This window comes from Ursus arctos, unplaced genomic scaffold (genome assembly GCF_023065955.2).
Source record: "Ursus arctos isolate Adak ecotype North America unplaced genomic scaffold, UrsArc2.0 scaffold_18, whole genome shotgun sequence".
NCBI lineage: Eukaryota > Metazoa > Chordata > Mammalia > Carnivora > Ursidae > Ursus > Ursus arctos.
The window spans coordinates 3,601,923-3,621,183 of record NW_026622852.1 but is presented as its reverse complement, the minus strand read 5'-3'; the positions used below and the strand labels follow the sequence as shown (position 1 = coordinate 3,621,183).

Here is a 19,261-nt window from a genome sequence, read left to right as displayed (position 1 = left end):
TTGTTTTTGGTTTATCGTAACTGCAGGTAACTTTAACATTTCTCATAGACTATGGTGGGCAATGTAGACTGATTTGTTTGGATGTCTCTTGACATGTTGGAGATCATCTCTTTTGTTCACTGTGTATTTTTTGAAAGATTGGATTTATAATATTTATTCATTCCCGTTTATTATAACCTTGCTTTAAAGGGACATAAGATTAATTTACAGACAAATGTTCTCTATGATGAGATAAAACGTTGTGATGATGGAACAGTGAGTTTGGAACACACAGCCCAGGCCATGAGCTTCTATGTCTCTGTTTCAGGTAGACCAGTTTTAACTCTAAATCTCCTAACCCCTCTGGAAGTGAGAAAGAGCAACCCTGTGCACAATGTCTATAATATAGAAATAAATCTTTTCTTTGAAAAAATCATATCTATTCCTGAGACTGAAACCAGGGGGAAAATATTTCTCCCATAGTTCTTCAGAAATAAAGACACTGTCATATTGTAAAGAATACCCTCGGCATCATATGTGTGTTTAACTCTCTCCAGCTTAATAGGACTGCTGCTTATTAAAGTCCCTCAGTATAACCTGGGGAATTATATGTAAAGACAATTCAGTAAGACTTGTTTACTAGCAAACAACAGAAAATAGTCCTGGTATCCTAGTCTTTGATCCTTCTAGATAATCAAAGGATTATTTTTATGTTATGTGAAGGAATGGATGAGATTGCATTATTTCAGCTAATTATCCATACTTATTGCTTGTCTAGTCAAGTTGTGATAGATTTTTATCCATCAATTTGAGGTTGAGATTCCTGATAAGGAGAGAGTAAAGCAAAACTGGGTGGCTGATTAAGGAGAGTTTTATATTTTGACAATGATTTGACAATGATCTACCTCTCTGTAAGAAAACTAAGGAGCACAGTAATATGTGCTTGGTTAGACCAACACCCTCAACATTGAGGTGGACCAAGTGAGCACCCATAATTTCAACTTGAGTTTGCATAGAAAAATGTCAGATCTCTTCTCAAACAGGATTATTGGGAAATTAAGGAACTACCAATCTATGCCATAAAGTATGGCTATAATAATTAGAACCTAAAAAACTATTAAGAGAGTAAAAGTAAGAATCCATCTCATTCATTACATTTAAAACAAAAGGCCTCTATAAAACACCATGTGAACACTTAACTGTGATCGATCAGTTGCAATATCTGAACTTTGGTAAATAAATGAGGTAATGTCTGTATAGACTTTGTCACTGAAAACAGTTAAGCACGTCAGAATAGCTACCAAAAAGTGTGACTTTGACTTGAGTTGATCTGCATAGCTATTTTCTTAAAATCAGTGGTAAAATCTATTATAGTTGACTCTGTTCTAGGGTCTAGTCTAGTATTACATATTTTATCAGAATGGGCCAGTTCCTCTCAGAATTATCTCATGTTCTATAATTTATAAATAATTTTAGTGAGAAATTTTCCATTTAATATCTACCTTTTGAAGACCAACCCAGAAAGAAACAGTTCTTCTCATTAACACAGTAGGAATCCTGAGTCCCCAGTACCCCTGATGAACTCTGCTGTGGGCTGAATAGAATACCTAGAAGTTAAATGATCAGAAATGTGTCACTGTATGTCTGAACAAACAGTAGGCTCCTTGATGGGGGTGGAATATAAGTATTAAGATAAATATTATCCTCCCTGCCAGGAAATGGATTCAAAATATGAAGAAAGAAATTATGTCTGGCAGTGAAGGAGGAAAGGGTGAGCCAACTTAGCCTTACATCTTCAGCTGCAATTTTTTTTCTCTTACAACTGAAGAGATAAACATTTCAAAACTATGATTATATAGCTAGAATGTTCTTAAATCTCTATCATATTAAAACACACCAGGAAAACTGACATCCCAGGGAAGTTTTTTTTGTTGTTGTTCTGTTTTGTTTTTTGTTTTTTGTTTTTACTAGAATCCTACTGAACTATGTTTCAGGAAAATAGATTAGGCTTTGGGAGGAGGGCATATACCTAAGAGTCACCTGAAAATTACCCGCGGAGGGCTGGGAAGGGGTGAGGGATGAAGCAAGGTCACGGTTGGTAGTGGGGCTGGAGAGATTGGCTTTATTGTGTGACCTAGCTGCTGTTACCAAAGAAACAGATCTGTCATGATTCAAACAACTCAGTTCATATGAGGTGCCCAACAGTTTTTCAGCAAATGGAAGTGTATGAGCTTTCATGTCTAAGTCATCAGCACTGAGGAGGGGAAGGAGGGGGTCAGGTATAATAGCCATTAGAAAAAACTAAATTGAAAATGCCTTTTTCCCACTGGGTAAACATTCTTGATTATTTTTTATGTTCTTCTAATTCCTGAGAAACTATAAAATGTGCCCATTTGGTTGTAATTTGCCCATGAAACCTGTCATGTATATTTTACAAAGCTGTATGGCATATTATTTTATCTTTATAACAATAAACACTTAAATAGCATTAGTTATTTTAGGGATCGGTGGCTAAAATACAAGTTCTTACTTCCTTTAGTGAATGCAGATTATTTACTCAGCAGCCTCATAGCTATCATCACTGAGCAATTGAAGCAGCATTAATCTTGCAGTAAACATAAAAACCATCCACTTGTGCTGTGGAAAGAACAGTGGTATATGTGGGCTTTCTGTGCCAGTGAATTCAAGGCTGAGATAACTTTTTCGCTTGTCAAGTTGCTGTCACTTTGTTAAGAATTAGAGATGGTATGTTTTCTAAATTTATAACAATATGTCAGTCTATTGCAACTAAATGAAAATGAACAACTCTGGGTTGTTTTCAGGATGTTAAGGAAAAGGTTTATCGTATCACTACTGAATATCTTGTCATTGGAAACTTGTATCTATTTAATTGGCATGTAATATAATAAAATGTAACAGCCATGAGTTATCTTTTAGGGAGATTCTTCATGGCATGTCTTCATAGGAGTACAACGCACATTATTTTCGCTTTTATTCAGGAGGCTATTGACGCGATACCCTGATGTTTAGTGAGCTTCTCCTCTGGCTAGAAAGAAGAATACCCGGACATACTCAGCTATCTTCAGATTGAGGGAATTAACTGTGGTTGGGGAAAACCGATGCAAATCCCTGGATATCTCCATACCATTCTAGACCAGTGCCTAAGGAGTTCCTGGCACATCCACAACAAGAATGCTGAGCCCACTTTTGTACAGACAAAGCCAGTCCTTTCTTGCCTTCACCCTGAGACAAGCATTTAAGGAAGCAAATGGTTTATTTACCAGCCCTCTCTGCTAGTTCCTGAAAGTAAATGTGGGTCAGTATTCATTTGGCAGATAATTTGTGCTTGGTGCTATGTTCCACCCTGGGAGAACTACCCTGGTGAGGAAAAGATGGAGTCCAGCCTTCAAGGTTCATGTCATCTATTGCATAGGTGCTTCAGATGTCTGGAGTTATTCCCCAAGGAAAGACAGGACTGGAAATGTATTCTTGAATCCATTACATATTTTGGAAAACCATCCCTGATAATTCTCCCTGATTCTCCATCCTCAAAATATCACCAAGTCATGTAAAATTAACCTTCAAATTATTCTCAACTCTCACAACATATACACATATCAAGTCACCACAATGTATACTTTAAATATCTTACAGTTTTATTTGCCAGTTATATGATAAATAAATGATAAATGATAAATAAATTTATCAGTTATGTATTGTCAATAAAGCTGAAATTTTATATATATAAATATATATAGTTATTATATATATATATATATATATATATATCTCCCTCCACTTCCCACCTCCTCCACCACTTACCTGATATAGGTTTGCCCTTATTTCAACAAATTGGCCTTCCTACATCCTTTCTTTTTTTTTTTTAATTATTTTTTCCCCAACACAATTCATTCTTCACATTGTAGTTAAAACAATGTTTTTCAAAAGGAAAATTTGATAAGCAACATACTCTCCTAACACATAAGTCTGTAGGCACTTAAGTGCCCACACACTTATCTCTAGCAGTAAAACTTTTCTTTACCTCCTATTTGTTTTTAGGAAAAAGACCACAATCCTTTACTTAATCCCCTCAGGCTTTGCCTAAAACCCTGTTTGTCATTTGCTGAACTTAACCTACTACTTAAGAAAATCTAGCCTTTAGAATTTTATATATATAGAATTATATATATATAATACCTCTCCTAACAGCAAAGGATATAGCATTTTATTCATGTGATTTTTGGCGGTGATTTTGGCCATTTTGGGTAGGTCTTCTTCTATCTGGTTATTTTCTAAATGCCTGACTTCCTGTTAGGTAGCATGTTAATATTTCTGACATATCAAAATGTACCGAATACACTTCTACATTTATTTTTAAAAAGATTTTGCATTTATTTTTTTAAAGATTTTATTTATTTAGGGGCACTTTGAGGGGCTCAGCCAGTTAAGCGACAGACTCTTGATTTCGGCTCAGGTCATGATCTCAGAGTCATGGGATTGCGTCCCACATCAGGCTCTGCAGTAGGAAGGCATCTGCTTCTCTCTCTCTCTCTCCCTCTGCACCTTCCCCTCTTTGCACTTGAGCTCTCTCTCTCTCTCTCTCTTTAAAAGATTTTATTTATTTATTTGAGGGAGAGGGAGAGAGAGCCCCCTCATGTATGCATTTACATATGATATTGTTTGGGGGCATCTGGGTGGCTCCGTTGGTTAAGCATCTGACTGGATTTCAGCTCAGGTGAGGATCTCGGGGTTGTGGGATCCAGCCCCGCTTCAGGCTCTGGGCTCAGCGGGGAGACTGCTTGAGATTCTGTCTCTCCCTCTCCCTCTGCCTCTCCACCCCCTATGCATATGTACATTCTCTCTCTCTCTCTCTAAAATAAATAAATAAAACTTTTGGTATTATTTTAATTAGTAAGTTTATGTAAAGACGGAGGAAAATTCAAAAAATTAAAAAAAACTCATAGTTATAAATTTCTTTGGGTAGTGTCTATACATTGACAGCTTGTGATTCCAAAGACTTAAGAAAAGTCTCATACGCTGACAAACATAAAGTAGCTCAATCTGGTAATTCTTTGTTGTTAAACTGAAGCTCACGTTTGGCATATAAACAGAACATTATTTGCATTTAGGGGAAGTTATCCTCTGTAGATATACAACACATTCTCGAAACATAAGATACATTTAAAGGTTTATTCATGTGCTCATGTAGTTTTCATTCTGTACAATGAAATATTTTATATATGATATTTGTTTTAAGATTTGATCTTTTTATTTTCCAAAATAGCCCTTGAAGAAAACTTCCATCACCTGTTTTAAGAATCTATCTTCTCCCTCAAATAGAACAAATACCACAGTTTGTCGTTAAGACTATGAGAAATGCTGAAATTTAGACATACTGGAATCACTTAATTTTTGTACTTGTTGCTGTTGCCCCACTTCCCTAAATGGTTAAAGAGAACAGAATGGCAAGCATTTTGCTTTACTGTGTTGTAGGTCTAGGGGAAGAACTGTGAAGAGCTGGGGGAAGGCAGATTTTTCCTGAAAAATTTCAAAAGGCTGCCTTGAAAAACAACACTTGGATTTCTGAGACTCCTGGGTGTTGAGTCAAGTTGACGATCTTATAGTTGGAAGGAAGCAAAGTTGATCTTCTATCTTAAACTTTCTCAGATGTTTTCAGAGAAAATTAGTAGAGTCTATCTGCTTCAGATCTTCACTTCTCTAAACAAAAATTATAAATCTGAAATTATTTTTTAGAGTATTGATTTCTCTGCATTTTCTTTTCATGAGCTTGCCTTGCTCTTAAATCACCACTCCATTTTGTTCATTGTTCAGCACTGATAGTGAAGTATTAGTAATTTTAAAGGAATTTACATATTTCCAGACCTGACAATTTTCTGGTATTATCATCATTGGTATAAAATTGGTAACAGCTGAAATGTCAGTTAACTAGTCTTCATGTTTAAGAGGGCCTTGAAGTATGTATTTAGGAATATTCTTCAGAATTGGAACAAAATGCTTGAGTGTATCCATCTATTCAGAAGCCTTGAGGATAACTGTTGTACAACTGAGAAATTAATAAGATAACCTAAGGATTTGTAAAATCTCATTTATTTATGTTAATATAATCATAGTAATTTATTTTTATATCATTTTAGAATTTTGAAACAATCCAAGTATTATAAGAAACTGGAAGCTACAATACAAAGAACTTTTCCTGTACTATTTGAGATTAAATTGATGACATGACTCGCATCACCCTCAAATACCTCTATTTCTCCAAATAAGGGCATTCTCCTACTTGACTGCAATATAATCATCAAAATCAGGAAGTAAATATTGATGCAGCGTAACCATGTAATCCTCAGATTACATTTCAGCAGTTTTCCCATTCGGGTTTTACCACGTGTCCTGTTCAGGTTTCTCTGTCCTCAGAAGCTCTAGTTCAGAGCTGTACTTTGCCCTTAATTGTCAATCTGCAAGAGTTTCTCAAGTTTTCCTTTGACGTTCTTGATCTTGATAGCTTTGAAGATAACAAGTTTGTTATGTCACAGAATGTTCTCATTCTGGGTTTTGCTGATGATTACTTCGATCGTATTTAGATTATGAATCTTTGGCACTAATACTCTCTTCGTCTATTCAGGCTGCTATAACCAAATGCCATAAACTGGGTGACGTACAAGCAGAATGTATTTCTCCTAGTTATCGAAGTTGGGAAGTCCAAGATCAAGTTGCTGGCACATTTGGGGTCTGGTTGGGGCCTGCTTTCTGGTTCATAGAGGGTCCTCTTTTGGATGTGTGTCCTCACATGGCAGTGGCAAGACCTCTCACTTCCATCTCTTTCATGAGGGCACTAATCCCATTCATATGGGCTCCGCCGTCATTAGCTAACTACTTCCTGAAGGTCCCACCTCCAAATACCATCACATTGGGTGTTAGGGTTAAACATGAATTTTGGCAGGATACAAACATTTAGTCTATAGCAAATATCATAGAAGTGATATTATATTTTTCTCAACACATGATTTTGATTTGTCCCATTATTGATGTCAACTTTGTTATCCTAGGTTGTTTTGTGAGCCTTCTCAATTGTAAAGTTACTCTTTTCCTTTCTTTTGAATAAATGCCTGTGAGGAGTTACTTTGGGACTATATAAAGACACAATTCCTCCTGAAACTTTTCCATTTATTCATTTATATAAGTATGGAGTAATGTCTTTTTATTTTAATGTATTATAATTTGTTTATATATACATATATAAATTTTGATGTTCAGATTGCCCCACGTTTGGCTAATGAGGGCCCCATCACACAGGCATCTTTGCTTTTTCAACATGTCCTTGTCACTTTGAGCACTTTCCTATGTAACAGATATTTCAGGTATATATCTTATACTTTTTTCTTGTCCCGGTACTGAATGGAATCAGTCCTTTAAGCAAGGAGTTCTGCTTCCTCTTATAGAGGGCCGTATTTAGAGAGTCATATTTAAGATCTGGTGTGGCCATTGCTATCAGGCATTGCTGCTTGTAGCCTCTCTGGACTCACACAGATAGGATAGGTGTGTTTGGTGAGTTTATATAACTTACATTTATAATTATATTCATTTCTGTATCAGTGTGTATGTTTTTAAAACCATAATTTCACACCAATGCCTTCAATTCCAGTCCATACACACTCATTCTAATTTTCTTTTTTATATAACAACTGATGGCTTAAGAATCTTATTTTCATTTCTATTCACCACAATACGGTGCAGCCAGGATGAATGTTTTTTCTTGGCCTTGTTTGATTTGAGCTCATTAGAATTTCTGACTTTTACAGGGCTGACGCATAATAGAGGCAGGAGCCAAACCCATAGAAAGTTCTCTTTCTGTGTTTACTATTTGTCTTTGTATCTCTCTTTCTAAAGAAAGAGGAACTAAATTCTTGTACTTCGGCTCCAGCATTCATTTTTGCCTTTCTTTTCTTAAAAACGGAAACAAAAACAACTGACAGTATGATTTAAATAAAAACTTATGTAATTTTTTAAAATTTTATTCAAAATATGGCAAAAACTTTGGATAATGTACAGGGTATCATGACCCCTGTTAGTAAAACTAATGGAAAGCAGTGAGGTTTGTGACAGAGGGTGGGCATTGGATTTTGTTATCTTAATCAGATTTGCATGACAAAGAAGGGAATAAAAGCATCACCCTGATTCCTAAATATTTGCTTAAATATCCAAGAATTAATAGTGTTGTTGGTAAGAGAGGATACTTCCATATCCCCATGAATTCATCTAATTTTGGATCACAAAGAGTGTGATCACGGGCTGAACCCAAAGACAGATAACTAATAATTGACTTAAAGCATGTAAAATTGCAGTCACCACATTCACACAAATGATAATATAATCTAACTGGATTTGTGTTCTGCTATGTAGACATTGCTTTGCGATTTGCAGGGTAATTGCATACATTACGTCTAAATAAGTTTGCTTTATTCCGTGCCAAGAGTGCCTTACAACCTCTTCACCATGTGAAGAATATTTCAGAAAATGGACTTTGCTCTGGAATGCTGTGCGCGTAGTTGGTTAGTATGCTGAGTATTTAGTAGCTGCTAATGAAGATCCTATCAGCTTATCAGTATCCAATTTTCTATTCCTGCATGGCATAATTCTACGAGAAATCATCGGAGACGCTGGTGCCCAGTAACTGCCCTTAAGAGATACCTAAATCCTCTCTGAAATAAAAGCTTCTCTGATTGATTTACAGGCACATGAAGACAAGCATACCATCTGCACGTAATAACTTGCAAAGAGGAACTTGTTCCTAATTACTTTTTGGGGACCAGATCTTATATTTATTAAATATTCCATTTGGGATATCATTTATATTAACTGGCAGTTTTCTCCTGCTTTAGATAATTTCTTTCTGACTTAGAGTAACCTTTGACTTATAATTGGAAACCACTTTATTTACATACGTATTTTTTCAATTTCATTCATATGAATATCATTTTGATAATGGCCCAGGAGCCCAACTTTGCTGGAAAATGTTGATTTAGATTTTATTTCTTTTCTTTTTATTTTTCTGTTTTCAGTCCCTTATTCAATACACTTGCAGGAAGATTGATTTTGAATAATACAACCATGATGTCAAAACAGTACAAATTATACCCTGCTGCCATCTGGAATGGTGAAAATAAAAGCTTTATTTACACTGTTTTCGTTAAGAAAAGAATAATAAATGCTTTTCCCCTCTTCAGGGACTGTATTCTGGAAAGATACGGTTCTTGTTTGTAGCCTGATACGGTGGTTTATTCCGAAAGATAATGACTTGAAAACTCATCTGCTGATCAGCAAAGTAGCAAATACTCTCGCCAGAACCCCTCGGCCTTCTAGCCGGTGAGACACTGATCTGTCTCCTCTCCCAGACAAAGCTGTGTAGGATGGTCAGTACTGGCCCCTTATTACATAGTGGAGACCTCTGTGTGGCCTAAGGTCGTAGAGTTGATATGCTGAGTCTACTGATGTCTAGTTCTCTGCTCTGTGTACTGTCTTTTGGTGTCTGCTCAGAACCAAAGTCCTGCCACTTATAGCCCTTCCTAGCTTATTAAACAGAAATTATAGAAGGATTAAAGACAGGCACAGTGCTGAACTTGAGCTCCCTAGGGAAATTATTTGATATTTACCATCCTTTTCACACTCTTCCTTTTCTCGTGCACATTTTATTGGTTATGATACATGGCAGATTTATGTCTCTACCTGGAACCAGTGCTACACAAATGAGAAGCCAATTGATATACAACAAAAGGTGGATTTTCTTAAAAATGTAGGACTGTTTTTAAAATTATTATTACTACATTCCATGGAACTTTAGTCCTTTCTGCTTAAAAAAAAATTTTTTAAAAGTGATGCCTGGGTGGCTCAGTCAGTTAAGTGTCTGCCATCGGCTCAGGTCATCATCCCAGGTGCTGGGATGGAGTCCAACATCGGGCTCCTTGCTCAGCGGGAGCCTGCTTCTCCCTCTGCCCCTCCCCCTGATCGTGCTTTCTCTCTCTCTCTCTGACAAACAAGTGAAATATTTAAAATCATATAAAATAAAATAAAATGAAAATGAACAGCTATTCAAATTATTTCCCTGTGCCTTCCATTATGGGTTAACTTTGATTAAGAGTTCTCTCACTGTTCATAATGAATATTTATTCAAAGGACAACTGTTGGCATAGAGGAATCATGATGAAGTAAAAATACAACAAATCTAGAGTTAAAAGATTTTTTAAAAAATTTTTGCTGTAGGCATGATGCGGAACAAGTAATTTAATTTTGCTGAGTCTTTGTTTTGTGTTTACAGAAGATGGTAATTATGATACACATTCACCTGTCTCAGGGAACCTCAGTAAAGGCTCAAATAGTTTCAGTGCTTTCAGGCATTCACAGTAAAGCTTTTCTGTCCCAAATACTTCGAGCTATTTTCTTTTTTTAGTTCTTTTTGGGGAACAAATCATATGACAATATGGATTTGTTTTATTTCTGCTGTTGATTAATCAAAGAATGTAAAATCTCATTCAAAGGGAGAAATAGGGCTTTTATGAGCTTTGAAAAGGTTACTTGACACATACTGCTTTCTAAATTCACTTGCAAGTCTAGATAATCCTGTGGGGTTTTTTTTTATGATTTGCATAGAATATTTCCCATTTACAGTTTATTGCTACGGCTTTGTTTTATCAGTACTTGGAGTCACATGACTCTGTTCTGTTTAAATCTATTGTGGGAGCTTGGGATTGAGTAAGTGTATAAATGCTAATATTTTACGAAATGCCAGACACTAGTGCCAGGCAGTGCTAGCCACATTTAATGTGTTATCTCATGCAGTCCTCGAGGACTATCTATGAGCTGGGTACTATTCTCACTCCCAAAGAATCTAATTATTCTTCAGATACAAATAAATCACAACAGTGTAGAGATTCTCTAGATTACTTCATACCCAGCCTGGCCCACAATTGGCACAACAGAGGCATTTCATTTATATCTATAGAATAAATGATGCCATCTATTGACTACCCAGTAGATTCTTGAAATTAATAGTTCAAAAACTCTTTTTCTTTTAACTTAGTGCAGTTTTCATAAGTATGAAAATATTTTATTATATGACCATCTGAACACCAACATATTTAAACTTTTCAAGAGAACTTTTACTTTTTCATAGTTATAAAAACATGCTGGCTTTGTGTGGCATAGATCAGTACGATTTCTTTAACAGGTAGAGATGCCTTTCAATATATTTAAAGGACCTACCACTTATTAAGAAAATATTCTTTATATGATCCATCTAACATTTGACTTTTCTAATTTAATGAAAACTTCGCTTAATCCCTTCATCCTTCAAAACATAAACAAAACTTTAGAGCGTCTGTAAGATTACATTGTGAACGCCTAAAGGTTTAGGATATCTAGCCATTGAAAAATTGTTGCTCCTGTCAGTGAAAGATGACCCTGAGCGTTTGCCTAAACATACAACTGAGTGATTCACTTGGGTTTTATCATTAGTTTGAACGTCAATAATTTCACTTTTCTAAAGATCACATAACAGAATATAGATACATATTTTGTTGTATTCTTTGGAGTTTCGTTGTGTAAATATAATGTAGGATGTAGGAATTTACAACCAGTATGTGGAGGAAGGCTTTCTATAAAATTAGATAAAGCAGGTACTGAATTGTGTTTTTCCAGTGTAACAACTGCACTAAATTATAGAAGGAAACAGGCATGAATTGCACATCTCAACTGGTCAACATTGTTTACTAATTAAATGAAACTTATGACTATAAAAATAAATAGCCATTAACGACCATTTTTATGAGTCTGTAAGTCTCATACTACTTAAGACACTATAAAAAATAGAAGTTATAAGATAGTCTTATGTCTCTTAGACTTAATAAGCAAGTTGGGGAGGCCACATGTGTAGCCACAAAACCATTAAAGAATGATTAATTGTTTGCCATTTGCAATGACATGGATGGAACTAGAAGGTAGTATGTTAAGCAAAATAAGTTAATCAGAGAAAGACAATTATCATATGATCTCACTGATATGTGGAATTTAAGAAACAAACCAGAGGATCATAGGGGAAGAGAAGGAAAAATAAAACAAGATGAAACCAGAGAGGGAGACAAACCATAAAAGACTCTTAATCATAGGAAACAAACTGAGGGTTGCTGGAGGGCGGGAGTGGAGGGATGGGGTAACTGGGTGATGGACATTAAGGAGGACATGTGATGTAATGAGCACTGGGTATTATATAAGATTGATGAATCGTGACCTCTACCTCTGAAACTAATAATACATCATATATTAATTAATTGAATTTAAATTTTAAAAAGTTAAAAAAAGAATGACTAACTATTTAAATGAATGGCATTAAATAAACCCCGTAGGAATTCAGAAATGCCACATGAGTGCTGAAATGTCTGCCACAACTCCCTAAACATGTGTATTATATGCAAATGTTTTTTGTACGCTGTCGCAGTTACAAAGGAAATAACACAGAGCCCTGCCTTCCATGAGCTTATGAATTCAAGCATACCCATTGACTTATTAAGGGGTTGATTGATAACACCACTTGAGGGCTTCAAACAAGGAGCCACTGTGAATTGTTTGGCACTCAGAAAAGTGGTTCAGGGAGCTGAATTCCCTAAGAAAAAAAAACTACTTCTCTCTTCTTCCAGATTCTGATCTCTCTTTATTGTACTACCATTTTCATCAGAACCTCTACATTGTCCATAGTATCTAAATAATCAGGTGTATTTGCCAAATCTTTTAATACTGCATTTGTAAAAGCATCCTGTTGATGTAATTGACATGATAAATTGGAAGTAGAGCACCATGGCAAACAACCCTTCATTGAAAGCTTCTTTAAATCATTTGGGACCAGAGTCAAAGCACCTGTCTATTTGAATTCATTCAGAGTCTCAGGAAGATTTGGCAAGAGGAGCTGCTTGGGCCACCTTGGAAGGAGGCTGTGGCCTTAGCAGGCAATTTAGTTTTGTGGTTTCCTATCAAATAAGAGAGGTTCAGTGTTTGCGGAATTGGAGCGCAATTAAAAACATCATTAAAATTGTTTATGGATGAACAATGAAAGTAGTTTAACTGAGCAAATTATGCAAAAGTTTTTATTTGATCATTCACAGATATCTAAAGCAAGACTTTCTACAAAACAATATCAGACTATTTCCCCAAACATTCCATTCAGGTCCTGGGTAGGTCAGGGGTTATTAACATAAGTTCTGCAGAAATTGGAAGTTAACTCTGGAAAATGCTGACATTCATGTTTCTCTTTCCTTAATGGAACTGTAAGTTTCATATCAGCATATTTCATTAAGACACCAAACAGATTCCAAGAATGTGCTGTATTTCCAGGTCTATTATAGCTGCCATTCCAAACAAAATATGTACGACTTCCATGATTCACTAAGCACAAGTATGTAGTAATCTGCCCTTTAATGGCCTCTCAAAATGACAGACCAAATGGCTTTGTGAAGGTCAAGTCTGATTTAAATTGTTGATGAATTAATAGCTAATTCTGCATGATTGAATATTAATATGGAACAGTGATAAGTAAGGCACCTTAAAGCTTAATGAGCACATTAATGAATAGGACAAAATGTTTTTCTTTTCACCTCATGTAAAAGTTTAAAGCTGCTAACATATTGACAATTTGTTAATTTTTGATAGCTGTTTTTTTTTTTTCCTGTAAAAGTTTTTGTGGTTAAGATATTAAAGGTATTGATTTTTTTCCCCCCAAGTTCCTGGTAGTACACATTTGATGAGCTGTCAAAATTGATGCTATCAAATGGCCAAAGTAGTTTTATATAAATCACTAATAAATGTAGAAGGTGAAAAAAAGCAATTAACATCTTCTAAACTATACCCACTGAGATAAGCATTCCAATTAGAAATTTCATTATTTCTACAGTTCGTTTTATGTTGAATACTGAGTTTTATTGCCAAATACCTGACAGTCAAATTGGAAACAAGCCACAACTGTCAACGTGTAAGAGTTCTGGCTATTTGAATCTGTTACATTGTGATGTTTCTCATGAAAATTTAATGAAGAAAGTACATTCAAAGAGATTCTGTGCAAAGGGGGGATGGATAGAATTTAATTACCCTTATTAAAAATAAGAAAGGAACACTCTTTACCTCCACTGTCCGATTAGTATGCAAGAAAGATTATCTTTGTTGTGCACTTGTGTGTATGAAAAGGGGGCTCTGGAGTGTTCTTTATGAGCCAAGAAGGAAAAGAAAGGTCATGCAAATGTATTAGACTGCTTTTGGTAGGGCACAAGTCAATTTTGTCAGCTCTCCCCAAGGTGAGGACTTCATTTCTTATAAATGGTTATTAATTCTAGATTTCTTTAGTAAGAGCCTCTAGTAAGTGGCGCAACAATCTTAAGTCTTTGACACTTGCCACTTGGTACTGAATATTGGCTTGGTTCTTGAGAGAGATGAATCTGTAGAAGAAAAGTAATGACTAGTAGGTCAATGTTAATGCATGCTAATGTAACTAGTATTCAAAGGCCTGGGGGTAGATAATATGCCCCGGGAAATGCAGAATCATTTCAAGAATCTCAAGGTGATTTTTTATTAACCTAAATTGGTGGCTTTAAATATGGAAAATAACAAAAAAATCTAAGAGCTTCAAAAAACAAAACAAAACAACAAAAAAAAACCAACAACAACTCCTTTCTAGGTAACTAAGTGTAGTTGACTTTGGAGCACTTGAAGTAAATTATTTTTTTCCTTTGAAGAATTTATGTCAATAGCTGCCAAGTGAGATGTTTAATATAATGTGTATGGTACAATGGCTATTGATCTCTCTGCTTTTGTTTTTCAAGTTAACAGTAGAAAAATGCTACCAATGTAAACATATCATATTGATGAAACCTTTAAAGTCATAAAAAACAGCCTGATGAAATTCAAAGGGAGTAGGTTATCAAAATTAGTCTAATTTGCAAAATCCTCTATTCCATTTGTAATTTTTAACTTTCCAACTTGGAGCCTTGAAAAATCACCTTGAAATTTCATTCTTGACTACCGTTTCTGACACTTGTCCACCATAGACTTCTGCTTGGCTGTTGATGTGTGAGCATTCAAATAAACACATAGTATTCCTGCTTACTCAAAACAGTTGTATCTTTCAAGTTAAGTTAATCTGTAGCTCATTGAAGGGAACTATTTTTATAATTTTTTTAGTCTCCAGCTGTAACTAGCTGATGGGACAGGCAAATATTCTCTAGTGATAGGAGATGTCAAACCCAGCTTACTTTAGCAGCTTCTATTGATCTTTCATCAATCTCCCGGCAGGAGAGCCAGGGTCCACACTTTTCCCTGTTCTCTTAGCCCTACAGTTCCTTTTACAATAATCTGGAGCTGTGGTTGAGGGAAACCTTCCTTTTATTGGGAGCTTTATTCTTTGGTAATATTTGGACCTTCATTCCTTCAAAATCTCTGTCTGTAGTCCTGAGCTATGTCTTTGATCAACCCTTTACCAGAAGTAGTTTTCTACTATATGTAGTAGAAAAACTTTTTTTTCCAGTTTTTAATCACTAGGATATATTTATATTTAACCATGGGAATCATTGGAGGTTCTATTCAAAGTTGAGTAATCCAGGGACTCCAGGGTGGCTCAGTCAGTGAAGGGTCTGACTCTTGATTTCGGCTCAGGTCGTGATCTTGGGGTTGTGAGATCGAGCCCTGCAGCAGGCTCATGTTCTGGGTGTGGAGCCTGCTTAAGATTCTCTCTCTTTCTCTCTCTCTCTCTCTCAAAAAAAAAAAAAAGAAAATTAAAAAAAAAAAGTAGAGAAATCCAGACTAGTTTGATGGAAAGGGATTTGGATATAAATGAGACATGGAGGAACTCGTGGTGTAGGAGATAAACTAATGATAATAAGTACAAGAAAATGGATTTTAGTTACTACACAATAGCTCTGAGGAGGAAAATATTAAATATATTTGGGAGGGTTTTTATTACAAAGAAGGTGATTTTGGCTGCATGGCTTTGCAGAGACACAGAATACTTAGCGAACATGATTTGTCTGGGGAACGGTTAAGAATTACAGTGTAAGCAGAAGAAACTTTCTAATGAGGGATATCATCCATGAGAGGCTGCGAAAAATGGGGCCTGATTTAAAAGGATTTTGCTAGGTAGATTTAGGAGATTAAGTTTATCCTGTAACGATATAGGAGAGGCAGTAGGGAACACATAGATCGGACTGACAACACAGCGGAAGCATCGAAATGGAGACTTTTCCCTAGAAATTATAACCCAGACCTCAGCAAGTCTCATAGGATCATACCAGAAATTGCAGGCTACATCCTAGGAAAAGTGAGGTGCCACATCTGGTGATTCTTTTTTTTTTTTTTTCTCCCCTCACTGGTGTTTGTGCTTGTGAGTAATTTTGGAATTGGTGGCTCACAAAAATGTATGAGGTCATGAAGGAGGGTTGATTAAATTAATGCCGGAAACAATGAGAATTTAAAATGTCTCATAATGGTTTTCAAACAAATGGCCAAGTTCTAATTTGGATAGTCATCACCCATATAAGTAAAATTCCTTCAAATTCAAAAGGTCTTCAGATAGAATATACCTTTCTAACGCTGGCTGGAAGAGCAGGTAATGCAATTAGTAATGCGAATCATCACGCTTAGGGGATTTAAGGAGACTTTAATTTCGCAAGATCTAAGATCTGGGACAATTTTTTTAAAATATTGTATTTATTTATTTGACAGAGAGAAGAAGAGAGAGCACAAGCAGGGGGAGTGGGAGAGGGAGAGGCAGGCTCCCCACTGAGCAGGGATCCCAATGTGGGGACCTAAGCAGAAGGCAGGTGCTTAACCCACTGAGCCACCCAGGTGCCCTGATCTGGGACAATTTTGATACGGGTTAGGGAGTAGTGAACTTTGGATGAGCTGAGGATGCAAAATTTAGGAATTTCAACTCTTAATGACTGAAAATGGTGTAGACCTTTGGAATAGAGGGAAATACTCTCTTACTCTGAGGAATATGCTTCCACTCGTTCTTTTTTTTTTTTTTTTAAGATTTTATTTATTTATTTGACAGAGAGAGACACAGCGAGAGAGGGAACACAAGCAGGGGAGTGGGACAGGAAGAGGCAGGCTTCCTGCTGAGCAGGGAGCCCGATGTGGGGCTCGATCCCAGGACCCTGGGATCACACCCTGGGCTGAAGGGAGACGCTTAACAACTGAGCCACCCAGGCGCCCCTACTTCCACTTGTTCTTAAAGGCCCATTTCAGAGCCTCCTTTGGTACTCACTGACCTCCTCAGGCACACATTCTGTAATTTCTTTTCCCTCCATCATCCTGGAGAACTATATGCATTTTTTTCATCATGGTCCTTATCACCTGTGTCTTAGCTCTTTGTGAAGCTATTGGTCTCTTATATAGACGGTGCATTCTTCTGGCCAGGAACAACATTGTGACTATATCCTATTCTGATAGCACAATGTTGCCAGGTTTGTATTAGCTTCTCAACAAATGCTGAGTAAGGTAAGGGGATGCTCTTGAATCTTGGGCATCTGACTTGTTAACATGTTTGTATCACCTTTTGTCTTGCAGAGGATCAAATTCCCAGGGGCTTCCCTACCATTGACATGGGCCCACAGCTGAAGGTGGTTGAGCGTACACGCACGGCCACCATGCTTTGTGCAGCCAGTGGGAATCCGGATCCAGAAATAACTTGGTTTAAAGATTTCTTACCCGTCGACACAAGCAACAACAATGGCCGTATTAAGCAGTTACGATCAGGTAGGGTCTTGTTACTGTTTCCACTAACTCTTAGAGAATTTTTTTTAGCTTTCTCTCTCTTTATTTTTATTTTTAATTTATTTTATTTTAATTTTTAGGTATTGATTTTTCTCCCTCTTCTCTTTCTCTGTTATTTAATGTGTTGTCCATGTTTGTGATGTCATAGCCTGTTCCAGAGTCTGTCTTTCTCTCTGTGTTTTGCAGCTTCTGTTTAATCCACATTGCTCACTGCTGTGACTGTATTTTTGATAACTTTTTAATTTACTGCCTTTCTGCAGTATTTGATGGATCCATTTTCTCCTCTTTCTTTCTTCTTTCTCTATTTTCTTTTGAAACAAATTTATTTCAACATTGGACTTCATTCAGAACTTGCAAGGAGCTCCAATGGTTGTATCCATTAAAAGCCAAAAGATTCATATTAAACACTAAAATGATTCAGTTTTATTAAAGTGTGTTTTCTCTGTCTCTTCTGCATTTGAACTCATCAAAGTACCAAAGTTTAGTAAGTTTGGTCACATCTGCTTTCTTTTCACTAATACATAAACCACAGAAATGTTATCTCCTGAGTAACCAGAGGTATTTTGTAAACTTCCTTTACCAAGTACCAATGAAAGGAGGGGATTTTGATTAATTTTATTATTATATTATTGTGAGTGAGCATTTTCCACACATAAGCCACAGTAGTGTGCGCCCACATTAAAGAGTTTTGAACCCTCCAGTGACTGGATCTACAGAAGTCTGCTTTTGGTGTAGACTCCAGCTTTTGCTGCTTCCTCCTCTCTCTCCCTGCTGCCCTTTTGTCCCTTTCCCATCCCCATCCCAAGTTCATTCCTTTGCTCTCTTTAGATAAAAATAGAGATAATTCTAAATTTCTTAAATTTTAGAGCCTGTCCCTAGGTGATTTCCCTGGGACATGTAGTAATAAGCTGTTGACTTTGACGTTGGGAGTAATGTTGATATGGAATTCTAAGTTGTTTAACTTAACTGCCTGTCTTCCCAGAATTCTCAGCTTTTGACCTGTCCTGTGATGTTAAAGCGTCTTGTTAACTGCCTCTTTTGCTTGTTGTCAGCAGAATTGTGTAGATTAGCATTCTGTTATTGTAAATAAAGAATTAATTATTCACATGTAACATAGATGATTTAGTATATAAAGCTTTAACTCTGAAAAATTTGTACCAAATTATAAGGAATATAATAATATTTTTATGCTGTCTTTCTTCTCTCCGTATTTAAATCTCCAGAATCTATTGGTAAGTGCTTAGTTCTGAAGCGCACTTCACCCCCACTAATTTCCATATCCAGAATATTATTATTATTTTTATTATTATTAATAAAATGCATGGCATGCATTTTACTAACTGTCAGTGTAGACACCAGACCTCTGTAGTGGCGCGCACACGCACACATCCACAGAACTGTTATTGTAAGAACACTGTCTAGAAAAATAAAATAGTACACAAGTTGTATCACACAAATGTAG

At 36.2% G+C, this 19,261-nt stretch overlaps 1 protein-coding gene across 13 annotated transcripts in view; it reads left to right on the top strand.

Moving 5' to 3' along the window:
• Nucleotides 1-19,261, top strand: part of PTPRD (protein tyrosine phosphatase receptor type D) — a 502,533-nt gene that overhangs the window by 292,117 nt on the left and 191,155 nt on the right. For all 13 annotated transcript variants that reach the window (XM_057313437.1, XM_057313436.1, XM_057313441.1 and 10 more), the window contains exon 5: nt 17,593-17,781. In XM_057313437.1, coding sequence (XP_057169420.1) covers nt 17,593-17,781 — 189 coding nt within the window. The remainder of the gene's footprint in view (nt 1-17,592; nt 17,782-19,261) is intronic.